Genomic DNA, 18,352 nt, shown 5'->3' with positions numbered 1-18,352 from the left:
TCTTTTATCTGATCGGCTCAAACATGCCAAGGATTCTTTAAAATCAGTCATTAAGGTCGTGGTGCTATGAATACCTTCACAATGGATTTCTTAAGAACGCATTCCACGTGACATCATTTAACCGGTAAAATATGCAGAAGTGCGAAAGAAAAAGTAAAGTGGGGTCCTGTTGGATATGTTGTCAGTGAATATTGACTTTTGCTTGACTGTAAAACCTTTTGAGAACACATAAAGGATATGTGAAAAACTTACCTGAGCTGACTTGAAGTATTTGTTGTTCTTCTTTTCCAGTACAAACAAACTGAGTGATATTCATGTTTGGACAGCGTGTTTTGTGAGGTCACCTTGACCTATGCCTGATCTTTGACCACCAAGTTCTAGTCAGGCATCCTTGAGTTCAAGTGAACAATTGAAGAACATTTGCCAAATCTGAAGAAATATCTCTCCTCAAAAGAAATAAAAATATTATAATTATTTTATTTACATTTTTTTTTTTACTGTTTCAATGAGAAAAGTCCAGATGGATGAACCAACCGTCTAAAAATATGAAAACTTGCTCCTGCGTACCACCATGTATTATCATGTCCAAATACACTAGCACATTGCCACATTAACAAGTTTTCAGTAATGCCAGCCGTCCCTTGCCACCATACAGTTTCCCCCTAGCTGCTAAACAAGTTAGGTAACTCTCAACAGTTATTCAGAAATTCTTCCTAACTTTCCTTCATGAAAACACAAGAATGAAAGTGGGAGGAGATTTCCTACCTTACATATTAACCCACTCTGCAGCAGGTTATTTTATTCCTTACCTCGGTCTAATCTGAAGTGTAGGTTTGTGCCACATCCGACTCTCAACAATGACTTCTGGTAAGTAAGGGCTTTCTTGATTTCATGTCTCATCTTTAAAGAAAATGAAATCACAAATTGTCGTGCGACTGCTTTAGATGCATCACCCTTCTACGTTATAATTTTCTTGCTCATCTTTCCCCCAGACGGCAAGAAGACAGCGCCTAACAAAAGGCCATACATCTGTATTCCGAAAAAACTCATAAATCTTTTGGCCGAGCAATATGAACTTGTAAACAACTTTTCTCATTCCCATATCTTCTTGAGCAAAGCTATCATTTTATTTCCTTTTATCTTTTTATGTTTAAATGTTTCATGAAGCTCTTGAATTTCTGCTATTTAACAGGAACATGGACTGCTTGTAGAAGATCTGAATCCCTACTTAAATGAAGGATATATACAAGCTTACTTCCGTGAATGGGGAACCGTCAAATCATGCAAAGTAAAGACTGAAGAAAAAAGCTATTGCTTTGCTTTTTTTTTTTTCCTACAAGAGACCTGTGATAATTACTTTCTGTTTTATACTGGATCTTAGATTAGGAAGAATCCCAACTCTGGGAAACATAAATCAGTGGCCTTTGTGAAGTTTTCTAGCGAGGAAGAAGCAGACTTGGCAGACTGGGTCGGTCCTCACTATATTGGTGGAGCAGAAGTTAAAGTGAGGCGCTTTGTTACTTTCAAGGTGAGCAAATGACAACTATTTTATGTTAGGGACGGTTCCAATCACAGCCTATCATAATTATATAATATTTTTTTTAAATGTCTTGCAGGGCGAGGAGGATTCAGAGCAAGAGGTTGATGGAGCCACAGTTAAACCTCGACCACGGCCTTCAATGGGTCTTGGCTACATACTCGAAGATGCTCAGTGGTTAGAAGAAAATGAATGAATAAACAAAGCTTTAATCGAAAGTTGACCAGCTTGAGGGTATTGGTTGTTTTGTCAGTACCATACAAAAGAACATACAGCCTAATGCACATGTATTTATGTATGTATTTCTCTTAGTTTTACTAGTAAGTAAGTTTTACTTACTTACTTAGGCTGTATGTTCTTTTGTATGTTCTTTTGTATGTAGTAAGTAAGTTTTACTTACTTACTCTTAACTGTGAATTTCTGGCTAAACAATACTTTATTGTTTATTGTATATATTGTAAATGTGTTGTGTTTATGACATTTTAGTTTTTCCTAAATGTTTGTAAAGGACCTACAGATGTCACACTATAAGGGAAGTTAGTCATGTAGTCCTTTGTCCAGCCACTGTTGGTGAATGTGACATGATTGTTGACTTTATGGTAACAAGACAAAATTGTGAAGTTGTAAGAAAATATTACTTATTGTTGGTTTTCTTTGCTCAGGAATAAATACAAAGAAGTCAAAGGATTTGTAGTCTTCTGTGTCGCTGTTTTTCCTCCTATGGTAAATGTTTTATTTGAAATACTATTTGCGAAAACCAAAATGTTTTTGTTCGTTTATATATTAGCATATATTGTTTTGTTGCGTATTATATATAGCAAGAAAAATATTCATAAACACATCTAGGATAGATATATAATTTCAAATCTTTCTGTAAATCCTGTGTACTGTAATGAGCTTTGCGTCACGGTTGAGAAGAGGGATTCGGATAGGCGGCGGTCGAAGCAAGGAGCGGCGCTGATTTTGAACTTTGGAGAAGGCTTGGTTTTGACTCTGATTTGCGGATTGGATTACGGATTTTGGCGGTTGGCATAAACTGGCGTGTGACTGGACTGGAATGGCAACTCAGGTAGATGACGATGATGACATGGATTTAGGAGATCGGACACCGGTTAGTGGGAAAGGGGCGAGGAGAGGGAGAAGAGGTAGGGAGGATGAAAGTGTCATAGGAACTCAGGGCAGCAAACGAAGTTTGGAGGGGAATAGTTCGGATGATGGGAGTGTTATCTGGAAAAGGATTGTCAGAGAAGAGTTTAAAATAATATTGAAATTTAGGCAGGAGGATGAAGGGGTGCAACTTAGCCCGATAGTTTTGTCAAGAGAGCTGAGAAAGACGTTTGGAGAGGTAACGTTAGCCAACGTACGTAGAGATGGGAATTTGTTGATAATCGTTAAGATGGAAGAACAGAAAAATAAAGCGTTACATACTGAGAGCATCTGCAGAAAGACAGTGAGAGAGAGGAAGGTGTTGGGGGAGTCTAAAGTGGTGCGAAGGGTAATCACGGGCATTCCAATAGAGGAAGATTTAGAAAAAATTAGACGTAGTACTTCTGGCAGTGAGGTCAGCGGGATCAAAAGACTGATGAGAACGGTTGATGGGGAAAGAGTTGACAGTGTGACTGTAATGCTGGAGTTCCAAGAACCGGTACTTCCTGGAAGAGTTAAAATAGGGTGCATGAGTTTTCCTGTACGGCCGTACGTTCCCCCTCCCCTCAGGTGTTACAAATGCCAGAGGTATGGACACGTCGCAGAGGTGTGCAAGGGGAAACAGAGGTGCCCAAAGTGTGGGGGTGAACACAGGTATGATGAATGTGACAGTGTACAGGATAAATGTTGTAACTGTGATGGGCAACACAGGGTGACATACGGGGGATGTGCAGTTAGGAGGGCAGCTGTGGAAATAGAGCAAGTTAAAGCAGTACAAAACATAAGTTATGCAGAAGTGGTCAAGAAAGTGAAAAAGGCAACAGATGGGAAAGGACCGGTTCAACAACTTTCAAAGGCTGACCGACAACAGATTGATGAAACCCCTCCAGCAATCACAGTGGAGAGGATGATTTTGTTCATTGCATATGCAATAAATTGTACAGACCAAGTTAAACACAAAACAGAGAAGATTAAAATAATTGTTAGAGGGGCTGAGAAATTTTTTGGTGTAAAAGCTATTTCCTGGGAGCAAGGCAGAAAGGCAGAAACAGGAAGATTGTACCCTGGTGGACAAAGGAATGTGATGAAGCAATTAGGTGCAGGAATAAAGCTTTTAGGGTGTTAAAAAGGAATCACAATTATCAGAATTTCGTTGAATATAAAAAATCACAAGCTATTGTAAGAAGAACCATTAAAGCTGCAAAGAGGGACAGTTGGAGGAGCTTTTGTAGTTCTGTGGGGAGAGAGACAGATATTGGTAAGGTGTGGTCAATGATCAGAAGGATGAATGGCATTACAAGGAAATGTGGGTATCCAGTATTGAGTGAAGGGGAGTCACAGCGGTGAAAGAAGAAGACAAGGCAGATATGATGGCAAAAACTTTTGTTAAAATCCATAGCTCAAGTAATATTAGTGAAGAAGGTCAAAGGGGAAGAGAAATGACACTAGCAGAGAACAGGGAGATACTGCAGCAAGTTGACGACACAGATGTTTCATTGAATATGCCGTTTACAAAGACTGAATTGAACCGGGCACTTAGGAAATTTAACTTTGATGGGTATAAATGGTCGAATGTTCAGATGGGTTAAGGATTTTTTGGAAGGCCGACGAATAATAGTAAGGATTGGGAGGAGTTATTCGGAGAGTTTGCCAATAGAAAATGGAACGCCACAAGGAAGCATAGTTAGCCCATTATTGTTTTCACTGCTGATTAATGATGTGTTTAGGAACATAGAGGGTGGGATGGGGCTTTCACTTTTTGCAGACGATGGGGCAATGTGGGCAAGAGGACGACGGTTAGACTTTTTGGTGAAGAAAGTACAGGGGGCAATTGCAGAAATAGAACAGTGGTCGTATAAATGGGGGTTTAAATTCTCAGTTGATAAGACTAAGTTGACGGTTTTTACAAGAAAGAGAGGTGGGGTTGACGTCGGGGTCAGATTATATGGACGGGAATTGGAAAGGGTAAAACAATTTAAATATTTGGGGTTGTGGTTTGATGAAAGGGTGACATGGACTATACATATTCAGAAAATAATAGACAGGTGCAAGAAAGTGTTGAATGTAATGAGGTGCTTAGTGGGAATTGACTGGGGGGCTGATAGGAAATCTTTAAAAGCTATATATACTGGGTTGATTAGGTCAGTATTGGATTATGGGTGTATAGTATATAATTCTGCTGCCAGAACAAGTCTTCGTAAGTTGGATAGTATCCAATATCAAGCGTTAAGACTTTGCTCAGGTGCATTCAAAACAACATCTGCAGCAGCACTACAGGTTGAAATGGGGGAAATGCCATTACAAATAAGAAGAGAGCAACTGACATTGAATTACTGGGCAAGTTTACAAGGACATGGTCACGATCATCCAACGAAAACTGTTTTCCAACCATGCTGGGAAAAAGAGAAAATGCAATTGAAGAGCTTTGGGTGGACATTGGGACAGAAAGCAGCTGAACTTGATCTGGACAAGATAAACGTAAGTCAGACAGTACCGTTGCCTACAATACCACCATGGATGCTCCCTGACGCAGTAGTAGATTTCACATTGTTAAAGAAAAAGACCAAGGAGAGGGGTGTTATCTTAAATTCGCATACAGTGCTGGAATATATTAATCAGTATTATAGTTATGTCAAAATCTACACAGATGCATCAAAGAATACAGCCAACCAGAGTGGGATAGCCTTTATAGTTCCTGAATTTAATATCAAGGTGGGCAAAAGGATCAGTGACGATTTGTCAGTATACACAGGTGAAATGGTTTCCATATTGTTAGCAGTCCAGTGGATTGAGGAAACGACACCACTAAGATCTGTGGTGTGCTCAGACTCGAGCTCATCACTGGCCAGCTTGCAAGACAGCCACTCAGACTGTAGACCTGACATTCTGATAGAGATCCAGCAAACATTGAGATTTGGACACACTGGCTTAAATAGCACATTATTTTTAATAGGTAAACACTGTACAGGGGAGTGTGACTGCAGTAGGGAACAGGAAACAATAGAACATGTTTTATTGCATTGTCAGAAGTATGATATGGAGAGGAGACAGCTGATCAAAAAGCTGGACGATATGAAAGTGAAGTTGGACTTGTTTGATTTATTTCGCGTGAGCTCTATGAGTGAAAATTATCAGGCTGTATTTTGGTTTTTAAGACAGACCCATTTGTTCGGAAGAATTTGAATATTTTCTTTTCTTTTAATTTATTAATTTATTTGTTTAATTGTTTATTTTTTGTCATTTCGGTCCACACTCCACACCAGTTGGTGGCGGTAATGCACCATTTTGCTGTTTGCCAACCGCCAATAAACCCTATACAGAAGAAGAAGAAGAGCTTTGCGTCACGGGTCAACAGCCAATCGCTACGTAGAGCGCCAAGTTTCTTCTACAGCGTAAAAACAACATGGCGGAAAAGGACGTAGAAATTTCCTTTAAAAAGGTAGGAGCAGTCAGCCGTTTTTTTAAGTGTTTATGCCTGCTTGGTTCATCTCGTGTTTTAATAAAAAAGCGAACTTCTTTTTCGCCGACTTGTCTGTTTCCACGCCCACCAATATAAACACAGCATGTATTGTCAGACGACAGCTAACACTTTACATCTTGTTAAGATATTCAGATATTCCGGGGAATAACAATGTAACTACCACGCCGAATAAAAGACTGGGTCCTAGGGATTGCTTTAAGACCACATTTTCCTGGACAACTTCCGGTTTTTGCGCGGACAGCGGAGAGCCCTTTAAATCGCCAAGTTCACCAAAGACGTTTGGTTGGCGAAAACTCGAGAAGCCAAATACTTGAAAGCCAAATACGGGTTTTGTCAAATGTAGTTACGCAGGCAGGTTTTGTTGTGTCTGTGTTACGTTCATTTGTTATTGTCACTAAATCGTGTCTGTTTTGCTTTATTAAATTACAAAAATGTCATTCTGAAGTTTTACTACTACTTTCATTGGCCAGCTACTCAGTGGAAAACCTTATGACTAATACACTCTCCCACTTTATGTGCTCTGTTCTTGCACACAGGATACAGTAAGCCAACTTTTGTCTAATTTCTTCAAAGAAGACAAAACAAAACGTGAGTGGGATAACTATGCTGCTATCAGTGACTTCTTGTTCTCTTTGTGACCATGCTGATGAAATGCCACTGTATTGCAGTAAGCGGAGATGCCACACGGCTCATGGTAGAGATGCTTAAAGTGTTTGTGCAAGGTAAGGAGCTTTGACACAGTTGCACAACATTTGAGACACAATAACAGACTGGCTAATGATAACACTCTGAAGCTGTTATCTCCTTTTTCAGAGGCTGCTGTGAGATCACAGAAACAAGCCGAATCTGAGGACTGTGACCAAGTAGACATTGAACATTTTGAAAAGATCCTGCCTCAGCTGGTATGTGGCTCAACAGGCTCAAGAAATGTTTTTGTCTTACTTATTTCCGCTTGTTTGCATAGTCTTATCTTTAGCCCAGATTACAGGTAATACTAAAAATAATGGGATTACTGGGCAAGTTTTTATTTTTCTTTGCAGTATAATATATTTGTTGCATTAGCTTTTGCACTTTGTGTATGGTTCAGGAACAGCTTCTACAAATCAATATCATCATGGGCCTTCTGCTGAACTATCTCAGATTTGCCTAAATAATTTATGGTTGATAATTTGGACATATTATGATTGCTGGGTAATTTTGTCTTCATATATCAAATACTTTTCAAGATATATATATTTTTAAATGGTCCATCTACTCACTTCCTTCATCTTTTTTGTTTCACACTTTGAAATCTAAGGCAGTAGACACTGCAATAGTGACTATGTCTGAATGGTATTTAGGCATATTTCACAGTGATGCAAAATTAAGTATGGGAGAAAACTTTTTAACATAAAATTTTTAGTTGCAAAAATGCTGTTTTCATTCAACTTTCATGTTGGAATGATCCAATATGGCAATACTGTACAACAAAAACAAGAATATCAGTAAATGGCCTGATCCGAATACAAGAAAATTCTGTAATTTCCAGATGGTAATCTAATTATAACTGAGAAAATAACTTTGAAAGCATGCACTTTGCGCTGGAGTTTAAAATACACTAAGTTATGAAAAGCTCAACAAGTAGTAATGTAATATCATTCGTAAGTAAATACAGTAAAACAATTAAGATTGATTAAAAAGGGATTAGTAGCTCATGTCACATGGGTAGTCTTGTACAGTTACTGTGTCCTCATACAAGAACATTACTCCCAACGCTAACCCTAATGCCACCACAATTAAACTGAATTATAAAACTCTTCCAGGGCAGCAAGTCTTGAAACAGTAGCTAGAGTGGGCCTTGAAAATGAAAGATATGCACATATCTGACAAAATAATTTTCTTAGGTCAAATCTCTGTACCATCTGTAAATTACAAAACTGTCTGCTGATGTTTTTAACTTATTTTGCTCAATCCAACATGAGCTTTCAATAGAAATTGCTTTTTTATCAAATGCCATTTTTGAGACGTAGAATGTTATAAAGTGTTTTATTTTTGCATTATTGATAAAAACATCTATATACCAATCAGAAATTGTCACTAATCTTTTGCGATGTGGATTTGTTATTAGTGTGCGGTCAAATATGGGACTTTACAGGAGAGCTTGATTTTTTGTTGATGTTTTAACAACCAAATACTCTGAGATTTATTTACGTATCAGTCCCAAATTACAGATCCTCCTTTGTTTTGATGGTTAGAGGGGGCGGTGAAAAATTCTGGCTTTTTGAGGTCTTTATGCTCAATGACTGCCTCTGATTTTAATCCATTAAAAAGGCCTGAAAGTAGGTGGAATGGCCTTTTTAGAAAAGGGAAAAAAAAAAATCCAGAAAACTATTTGGTATATGAAGCTGAAATGTTGCAGCAGTCATTATATATGTTCACACTTTTAGGCAAATTGGAGATGGCTGAGTAGAAAATGTTGTAAAAATGTGATGATTTGAAATGGAGTGGTAATACAAATCTTATCTGGGGATACGTATACGAAAACCTTAAATGTGTAGATGCTATGAGAGCTATCGTTAATCTCAAATGTATTTAACCTTTCTACAAAAGACTTTTATGTCTGCTGTCTGACAATCTTGTATTTCTCAATTTTCTCCAACACAGCTTCTGGACTTCTAGCACAGTGATACCACAAGATGGAGCCAGAGTGCTGCTGAGATGTCTCTCGATCAACAGATCCCTTCCACAGTTCCACCAGCTAAAAGTTCTTTTTTCAGTATTATTGCAGTTTCATAAATCCCCAAATCTGAGATAACATTGAGATTATGTTTTTATTAGAGCTGCATGATTTTAGCAGGAAGCACCATTGCAATCCGCACGCTACCACGCCACCACCAATAAGGGCCACCTGTGCTCCTGTGTGCAACAACAGGTGCTTCCAGCATGCTCCATGGCGCCCTTCATCAAAGCCTCCGGGAGCAGTTGGAAGCAATTAGAGTAATAAGGGGAGCAGCCAGTCCCTTAGATGATGACAAGTGCCAGGAAAAAAGGAGTACCCCTCCGGCCACTTTGAAGTTCCCTTTTGCTGTCCTGCGATGTTTAGTTAGAGGAGGGGGGGAGGGCAAAGGGGACCTCTGGCACAGGGGGAAAGTTGAATGGGAGTGTGTGTGCACGTACGTGTGCGTGTGTTAGCCAAACACGGCCAGAGACCACACGCGTAGATGTTCTATTTGAAGGGAAACATAACAAAACACATTGGAACATGGTCCAAGAAGAGCAGGGTGTAATTCTGAAGGTAAATAAACAAAAGAGGCGAGTAGTGGAGGTGCTCTCTCTACTTTCATCACAGCACAGGGAGGGGGTGGGTGGGGGGTGAAGCTCGGCCTACAAGGAAGAGGGTAATGTGGGGTTTTCTAACCTGAGCGGCTCTGATGGTTTTCCACCAGCAGTGTGTTTGACCAACGTGTCCTTGCTGTGAGTCAGCATAGCTGTGCAACACCTCACAGTATTTATTTGTGGGGCTCTTGGGTGACTTACGAATGCTACTCACTTTTACAGCTGGAACCAACTTAGGCTAAAACCAAGAATCCAGCCCTGAATAGGTGTTCAAGGACACGACACCTGGAATTTGACCCAGCATCATTTTAGTAAGGCTCACGCTGGATTTGTGTTTCCCAGGGGTAACTTCCAGACCACACTTTCTTGTAAAAAAAAGAAAAGAAAAAAACTTGAGCACAGCTTAAGTCGTCACCAGAGAAGAAAAAAATTTGTAAAGGGTTTCTTTTTGTGCGTAGCCTTTGTGGAGATTTACTCAAATTGAAATGGATCTTTCCCAACAGTTGATTCTTGCGCACGAAATAAAAAAGATTACTATCTTGGATCTGTCACTGACTTTTTTTTTCCTCCCCTCCTTATGCATGTTAGTGGAACAAATTCATCTGAAGTCGGTATTATTAAACATACGAAAGCAGTTAGGACAAGAATGGGGAGGGGCGTTGTAGAGAGTAATGAGTTAAAGCTTTTCTTGATCATACATTAAAGGCAGGGAGTGTCGACAGCCAGTCCAGACGCTTTGGAGAAGCTCCGCAGTGAGAAGCTTTTCCCAGGAGACGGAGACTGATCTGTCTCCAGCTCCTGCCTGGTCTTTGGACAGCGCTGCGCGTGGGATCGGGCACTCGGCATGGCTTAAATACATCCACAGTCAATGTCAGTAGAAGCACCTGTGACTGCCATGATGGATCTTCATCTTTTTTGTTAAATTTGACAAATTAATTAATAATCAGTGGGACTGTCAATGACAAAACTGACCCATTATGATTAAATATAACTGAGGTTATTCCCTTTGTAAATTTCTAGGAATGCCTGATCTATGTGGCTGTCTACTTTAAAGAGAGCTGGATGTTCACATAGCTCTGATAAGTTTGTGGTTCATGGTAATGTTTGTCTGGGGTGGAGTTGTCTGCATTTGTCTAAAGTGTCCCTGCGACAGTATGTCAGGATTATGTCAGATTTTTCTCCTTAATTCTCCATTTACAACTCGGTGGTGGTTTTCTTCTGTTAGAGTGACACAGCGTCTCCATCTCTCCAAATTTCTGACATCTCAAAGCTCCTTTCTTCTGAGGCCCAAAGCGAGAGGCTGTGACATGTCATCATAATACGCCCTTTTCTCCCTGATTGCTGGCTTTTTTGCGATGGCAACATTCAACCAGTCAAAGGGTATGAGCTTACATCAAAGTCAAGGACTTACATGGCCCATAAAATATTCAGTTTTACCATGATTATGTGTGTAAAACCATTTAAAGTGCCAAGTAGAACATTGCCATTACTAATGCTGCAAGTCTTAACCCTTTTTAGGCTTCTTTAAACATTTAGTTCTGAAAAAAGCCAATCTGAAAGTCGAGAATCATAATCCAAATGTGGCGACAGGTGTTATCTGCCTGTTACCGTTTTATTTAATCTATGCATGTTGGGAGGCGCTTGCATAAATAAACATGTGATGCATTGTATCTGTTCCTAGATGTCTGTGTGTTCGTTTACTGTATGTGCTTGCATGGATGTAGCGCATCATCTGAGGCTGTGATAAATTAGGAGACAAGAGGCCCTTGTGGCCCCCTCGTGGGCATGAAACTGCCTAACCATGGAGGAATGCTTCAGAGGACACAGAGCGGGAGCATTCCTTTCAGATACCCCATGGGTAACTCTCACACTCATGAAAAGTTACCAGTGTTTATGGTGCTGTCTGAAAAAGACAAAATATGTTAGCAGGCGATTACTGCGTGTGCGTTTTACAGGAAACTCGCGTGTGTTTTGAGGCAGCAGCTCTGCTGACTGTACGTACTGCTGTGACATGTGGGTTTCTGGGAGGCCCCGGGCCCCGCTAAGCGGCCACGGGCCCGTGCTGGGGATGATAAGAACATACCTGGCGGGTTGAGCCACTTGGGCGCTCTGCTGGGATCACTCCTAAATGGTTGTGGCGCTTGGCTGTTAGTCTGAGGCAGAAGATGGTTTGCTGCTGTGCTCCGTGTATCGGCTGGAGCTTTGGTAGCCACAGGGGCCCTAGGGGACGGAAAGGATTCTTCCGGAACCAGTGAGGTGGATGATAAGGTCAAAGACCTTGGCACGCAGCTGGACAGGGAATAGGGAGCAAGAGAGATGTACAATTAGGCCGGCAGCAGGGTTATTTCTGGAGCCCTGCGCTACTACCTTAACTACATTACCCTCCTCTTCCACCCTAAGTCCTTTACTGTCTGTGTCCACCTCCCTCCTCTGTGTGGTGGCCTATTTGGTCTCTGGATATGAAATAACAACAAAGTAATCCCCTTACATAACACTGCACAAACTCAGCGAAACAAGACCATTTAATTAATTTTGGGAGCATCTAAAAATAAAGAAGCAGTTCGTTTGAGGTGACGTGCGGGAGGTGGACTCATACCCCAAATGAGCTGCTGAGGAGCAGAGGTCAGCAGAGAACTATTTTTAGGTCCCATCAAAAGCGGTGATATAAAAATACTCCAGAACTGAGCCTCACAATATGTGTCAGTCATGCTTAGAGAAGCAGTAAACCTGAAGGTCACGCACTTGGAATGATGAAAGGGCCGATGTTTGATGATATTTAAAAAGAAGCCAAGTAATGACCAAAATCTCTTTAGCTGGTGGCAGGTGGCACAGTGTGAGGTTGGCCTTTGTTAGACTTGTTAAAAGACTTCATCAGCTGACATGTGAAGCCCTCGGCAAAGGGCTAATATTCGCTACAATAACACCAAAAATGTGGGCAAAACTGGTGAACCGCTGCCCGACTCTGACGTCCAAATTAAAACAAAGACAAATAACAGACCATCGTCCTGATGTTGTTAGCATTGCGCTTCTTCACATGCGACTGGCTCTCAATAAAGCTCAAAATTGAGAGAGGCCAGCGTAACGAAAAGTTAAGCTTACGTTAGCTTTTTTGTGTGTGAGTTTGTGTTGGGTCAAAATAGCCCGTCTAAAGTTTCCTCCAGAGGCCAGCGTGTCGACTGTCTGTCCTCACAGTGGTCGGGGGCACCGGAACTCTAAATTAGCCCTGGTGAGTCAACAGGACAGCTTTCATGTAGACAAGGGATCATGTCAGATTGCAGGAGAGGTCAGGATCTAAGGGTTAGAGGTCAGGATGCAGTGTTGGTCCCTGTCTTTAACAGCTTCCTGTCTGCCATGTTGTGCAAACCTGGGCAGTAATCCCTTAATACAGGTTCAAAGTAGGGAGACTGCCTCAGTCTTGGTATTACACTGATGCCCAGGTAGTTTTTCCTGCATTAACAGTGGAGTGAGTCTTAGTAAGTGACTAACTTATAGATAGAGTGGCATAAAATTTCATACATTTTCATTTTATATTCATTGTATAAGGGCCTTACCAGGTGTGTGTGGCACTTTTATTTTAAATGTGTTGTTTATAGTAGACGGCTCTATTTTTATTCTTTATCAGGCTGCTGTAACACAGCATGCCGCCAACAACAGTTTAATTTTAGTCACATGATTCAAAAGAGCACCCCAAGAAGAAGAATCATACAATAGTAAAACTCTGTGATTGACTAGTGTAGCTAGTTCTAGTGTAAGTGTAAAAGTGTAAGAATAATGCTTGTCAGCTTAAAGGGTGTTAGAGTGGAACTGGGCATCAACAATCTGACACGATCAGTTGAGGAGTGCTAGTGCTGCTTCATTTTGCAGACTGCAAATGTTAAAGTACAAGTGCTCACAAAAATGGGGGTCCTAAAGGTGAAAAAACATGAAATCCCAACTCAGGACAGTTATTGCTGGCAGCTGTCGGTTGGGCAAAGCACATGTCATACTGTTTATAGGAACAGTTAAATCACGATACACTCCTAAACTAAAATAGGAAGTGAAGTTACACATGATTAAATACATATTTTAGTCTTTATTGTTGTCATATATTAAAAAAACAAAAAGCAGGGTGCAGGTTTAGCTCAGCTGGATGAGCAGACAATCATATGTGGCTGAGAGCGGCCGGCCTGGGTTTGAAACCGACCCACGGCCCTTTGCCGCATGTCTCCCCCTCTCTGTCAGTCTTCACTGTATTTGTCCAATAAAGCCAAAAAATATATAAAAAAGACAACTTAAAATGGTTACATATGCTGCTACATATCCTTCATGTTGTATATGTGGTGTATATATAGCAGCATTTCACTTCAAGCAAATCCAAAACTGCAAGGTTTGCTTTTAAAAATGTGTTTCTTTGACATGTCTCCATCTGACACCTGTTTCTGAACGTGTTCTGTAAAAGTGCAGAGAAGCTCAAACTGTCGGGTCAGTAGCCAACACAACAAATTAGTGTGCAGTGATGTTTGCTGCTGTAGGGCTCTGCAATGCCGGCAAATCGCCCGTTTTTTTCTTTTTCTTTTCTTGGCTCAGTGGCAATTTCTAATAAGGTACTAACTTAAGTGGCCTCATCTGTGAAGGCAAGTATGTTCTCTTTATCCGACAGACAGGGTAATGCTTTTATTTCCCCAGACATAAAATATAAGCCCTCTCCAAAAACAGCAAAAGAGCAGATCCACTCACAATGAGCTGTATTTTAAAAAAAAAGAAAGAAAAAAAAGGCTCTCCTGGAAAAACAACAATAAATTTGAAAGGGCTTCAAAGAGCTGGTGCTCTAACTTTTCTGTACATAAAACAAAAGCACCGGTAAGTCCAAAAACCACTCAAATGCTCAGCCCATCGTGAAACAAATATCTTGCGAAACACTGAGAGAGACAGAGAGAGGTGGAAGGAGACGAGAGATTTCTTTGAATTTGACTTTCTGTGTAAAGGTTTTTATGGTGTCTGACTAGAGGACTCCTTTCTCTTTTATATTCTCTGACTTTGTTTGCAGTCATTCTTAATATGGTGATTTTTGCTACAAAGGACAGAAGTGGCCAAGAAAACTCCCTATTTCTCCGCATACTTAAAATCTGTAGGTTCCCCCATTTGTTCTAACAGCTAAGATTCTGTCATATAAAAGCATAGACTACTGCAACCAGATATCCTGGAGGAGCAGTTGGATACACTACACAGGCGGAAGAGTTTCAGGACGCACATCAATGGGAGGGCAATATCCTGCATTCTGATTCTGTCAAGAGGCACAGCCATGACATGTGTGAGTGCCCAAAGAGAAAAGGCCAGGTGTCCCCGGGTCCTCTTCCATTTCGTCCAATCTAAAGCTGATCTTGCTAACTAACAGCACCAGGGATCTACCACCCCTGGCACAGGAACCTGAATCACTGAGCTGTGGAGCTGCGTGGAAATGAGGAATTAGATTACTTTCAATTGCTCCCTGGCAAAAGACAAAAAAAAAAAAAAAAAGGCTGAAAGAAGAAAACAGGCGCTTTAATGTGGCATTTCAGTGTTACAGCAGGATGTTAGATGTTCCAGATTCCCAACACTCCGGCTCTAACCATGTAACTATACAGTGCACACTACTGCCTGTCTCCCATTTGACATTTAAATGTGTAAATAAGCTGAACTGCAATGCGTAGCAACAATTCATCAGGAATGTGCTTTGAGTTGGGTTAGCTGATATATATTTATATATAATTTTTTTTTTCTTCAATTTTCTGGTTTGGGTAAAGACCTTTCACAAAGAAAAAGTGTCACACAGGGACGTTGATGATATAATATGACATTTATTAACTACAAAAGAAACCAGAGAGAAAAAAAAGTAAATCGAAAAAAGCCATTACAATATTAATAGGATCCAAGTTTACTTAAAACACTAGGTCTGCAAATTGGTATTGACTGATTCATTATTTCTTTATTATTATCAATAACTAATTGAATTATTAGCCGATGAAATTGCAGAGGCGCACAAAGACTGACTCAATCTAAAATCTGAAAAATCAAATCTTGAGGAAGGTGCTGACTTAATTTATTTGAAGAAATATAGGCTTGATCCTCTTTGAAACATGGAATTAAAGCACAGCAGAAAAAATATATTTATAGTAACTTATATTTTATATTAAAAGATTTACATAAAAATGAACAAACGCAGCTCAGACTTGCAAAAAAGGTAAATATACCACTGTTGTTATCACACGCGCAAGTCTATAAAGAATCACAGGCTCCAGATTAGATGCCAAACATTACAATCGCTGCAGAGAGGGATGCTGTCTTTAAAAGTTTTCTTTTTTTTTAAGCCTTTGTTATGTGTTTTTGGGGGATAGGGCCAAAGCCAAAGAGCTCTCTAAGGCCTTCAGTAAGACTGAGAATGGATTTAAAAAGATCCTGAAATTATTTGAAATAAATCGAGTGCCATCAATTTTAAACAGTTTGTCGAATACGGGCCACTTTAGTAAAGCCAGGCTCTGCAGGTGACTTTTGAAATGGATGCAGTAACAGTAAGAGGTTGCAAAGGCCGGGAAAAAATCATTTGGTGATGAGGACAGGCTAAAGTTCTTTGAGAAGAAATTCACACCAAGCATGGTGGTGTAAATCGTAGGGTTTGGGGGCGATCGTCGCGCGATCATTGTATAACACATCTTGCAGAGACAATATACAATATTAGGGCATCTGTCTGAAAGTTGAACTTGAACAGGATAATGAACAGCAAAATGAAGCAGAAAGTTAATTTTGCATGCAATCAAACAGTCAAAGAGTTGTTACTGCCATAAGCTTCTGATGCTAGATGCTACTGAATGTTAGACTTATATGATATTTTATTGAATAAATGATTAATAAATCATTACAAAAGTGCAAAACTATCTTTATAACCAAGTACAAGAGGATCAAGTGAAATGTCTGTTCAAATGTGTAAAGAAAGCCGACAATTTGTTGTTTTATTTAATGAACCATAGTGATTAAAAAAACTGAAGATAAATGCAGTTTTTGCACTTTAAATGAGTGGACTACAGATTACAAAAAAACTGCAATTGTATGACTTAATATTAAAATAAAGCAGAGTGTACAAAACTGTTGCCTGTGAAAAATGATAAAACTACTACTAGATTTTGATAAATCTTGTGATATATATATATGTATATAAATTAGCATCAATCAGAAGGCTTGTAGCCCTCATAGGATACATTTTCACTCCGCTGAGGTCATGGGTAACATGTTTACAGAAATTGGAGTCTTACGGTGCGGTGCTGCTGACCCAGCTAGTCAAAACACAGAGAGGACTGGACGTGCCGTTCACTGTGCTTCTGAGGTTATGAAACCTTGTATTTGCTGACGGCACCCCTATCTCCTTCCTTCATCTTTCTTAGCTGAAGAAATATTGTCACAATATGAAAAGGAAGGCTAAATGCTTAGCAGCAATGTAAAACCACAGCCACTACTGATGCTGAGAAGGGAAGCAGACCTTGTTCATCCACAGCTAAATAAACTACTTAAGTCTATCTTACGTGATTTCTTTAATGGAAAAAGCTCAAAACATGGTAATGATAGGGATATATAAACATAGACACGGTTGATTGCCAGACTTCCTTTTGTGATTTCACAGTGTGTTCAAAGTCTGGGGAGAGTTAGTGAAATCGTACATTGCCGCACTTTCTGGGAATCAAAAACCAGTGATAAAAATCTGCTGCATGAGATTCACAGATACATCTACAGGCAGCCAGGCCTCTAAAATCTCTTGCTGTCCTCTCAAACCAGCTGTGTTAAACCTGACAGCAATAAGGTAACCTCTGGGTCTTGTTTCCTGTGCTGCCGATAAATATGGCCTAATTACTCTCCAGTGGAACTGTTGGGACAGATGTTACAGTTGCATCCCTGCTCCTCGCCGAGGTACATATTGATGGTTCACAGACTGTTTACACGCTTCTCATTCATCTGTGCTATGACCATTCCCAGTTGTAGCTGTTTGCCAACAAAGTTTAGTGGTTTACATTGCTGAGCCCCTCCAGCATGTGGAGCCCATGCTCTTTACCCTCTGCTTGTTTCGTGACTGCACGCAAGCAAATAAATACAAAGTGAAGATGTATGTTCAAAAGTAATCCATAGAGGAGAGGGCCTCGCGGGCATGGGATCTAAACAGACACTGAAGACTGTATATGTGGAATGAGTTAAACAAGTGACACAGAACATTATACTTTGATCTGCTAATTATAGCAGAAAACAACCTGGAAACAAAGCCGCCGTGATCTGATTGACCGCATTACCTGCATTTTCCACATTGCACACATTGAAAATATCCAAGACATAAATGTTGAGGTCCAGCAGGTTATGCTCTTTGTTCTATTTGATTTTTCTATTACAGCGGTTACAGATTCACAAACAAACTGTAATGATTCTTGAAAACATCCCTTAACAGTTTCAAGACTGCGGATTTTTCTTTGCCACTCGAGGGCAGCAAACAAGCTGTGAGTGCAACACTGGCATGTAATGAATGTGCTGGCTTAATTACACATCCAGCAGTTACGGATAAGTGTTGCTGGCCACATGAGGACTGTACGGAGAAATCAATGAGTTTTAGCTCTGTTCTTAGCCTTAACTAACTTGTGATAGAAGCTTCTGGCTCTTTAGCTGCTATTGACTCAGCTGTGGGCGCCAGCTATCACTGATTGTGTTTGTCTGGATGTTTTTTATTTCCTGTCAGCTTTACTGATATCACTTCAAATAACAAGTTTAAAAGTTAGGAATGAGCTGAGACACCCTTTAAAGTCTGCATAGACTGTATATAAAAGATGTAAAAGATAAACGTTCTGGACTCTCGTTTTTGAAGTGTCAATGTTAACATTTTTGTG

General features: G+C 40.1%; 2 protein-coding genes across 4 annotated transcripts; both read left to right on the top strand.

Annotated features, from left to right (window-relative positions):
- The first annotated feature begins 133 nt into the window (after window positions 1–133).
- Window positions 134–1,874, top strand: LOC100708720 (heterogeneous nuclear ribonucleoprotein A0). Its single transcript, XM_003450076.5, has 5 exons — window positions 134–867; window positions 993–1,078; window positions 1,193–1,288; window positions 1,382–1,528; window positions 1,617–1,874. The coding sequence occupies exons 1-5, from the start codon at window positions 858–860 to the stop codon at window positions 1,731–1,733; spliced, it is 456 nt and encodes a 151-aa protein (XP_003450124.1). The 5' UTR covers window positions 134–857; the 3' UTR covers window positions 1,734–1,874.
- A 413-nt stretch (window positions 1,875–2,287) lies between these two features.
- On the top strand, window positions 2,288–10,021 carry cenpx (centromere protein X). Of its 3 annotated transcripts, none has more exons than XR_002061851.2 (5): window positions 2,288–5,161; window positions 5,947–6,122; window positions 6,701–6,886; window positions 6,978–7,066; window positions 8,808–10,021. XR_002061851.2 is itself a non-coding variant. In XM_003450126.5 (5 exons), the coding sequence occupies exons 1-5, from the start codon at window positions 6,087–6,089 to the stop codon at window positions 8,820–8,822; spliced, it is 246 nt and encodes an 81-aa protein (XP_003450174.2). In that variant the 5' UTR covers window positions 5,989–6,086; the 3' UTR covers window positions 8,823–10,021. The 3 variants fall into 3 exon arrangements, 1 of the variants encoding a protein (XP_003450174.2); XM_003450126.5 differs by lacking the exon at window positions 2,288–5,161 and having other exon boundaries at window positions 5,989–6,122; window positions 6,701–6,752; window positions 6,833–6,886; XR_003219631.1 differs by lacking the exons at window positions 6,701–6,886; window positions 6,978–7,066; window positions 8,808–10,021 and having other exon boundaries at window positions 2,290–5,161; window positions 5,947–6,082.
- Window positions 10,022–18,352: the final 8,331 nt, after the last annotated feature.

The sequence above is a fragment of the Oreochromis niloticus genome, linkage group LG4 (assembly GCF_001858045.2).
Source record: "Oreochromis niloticus isolate F11D_XX linkage group LG4, O_niloticus_UMD_NMBU, whole genome shotgun sequence".
NCBI lineage: Eukaryota > Metazoa > Chordata > Actinopteri > Cichliformes > Cichlidae > Oreochromis > Oreochromis niloticus.
This window is presented reverse-complemented; position numbering and strand designations above follow the sequence as displayed.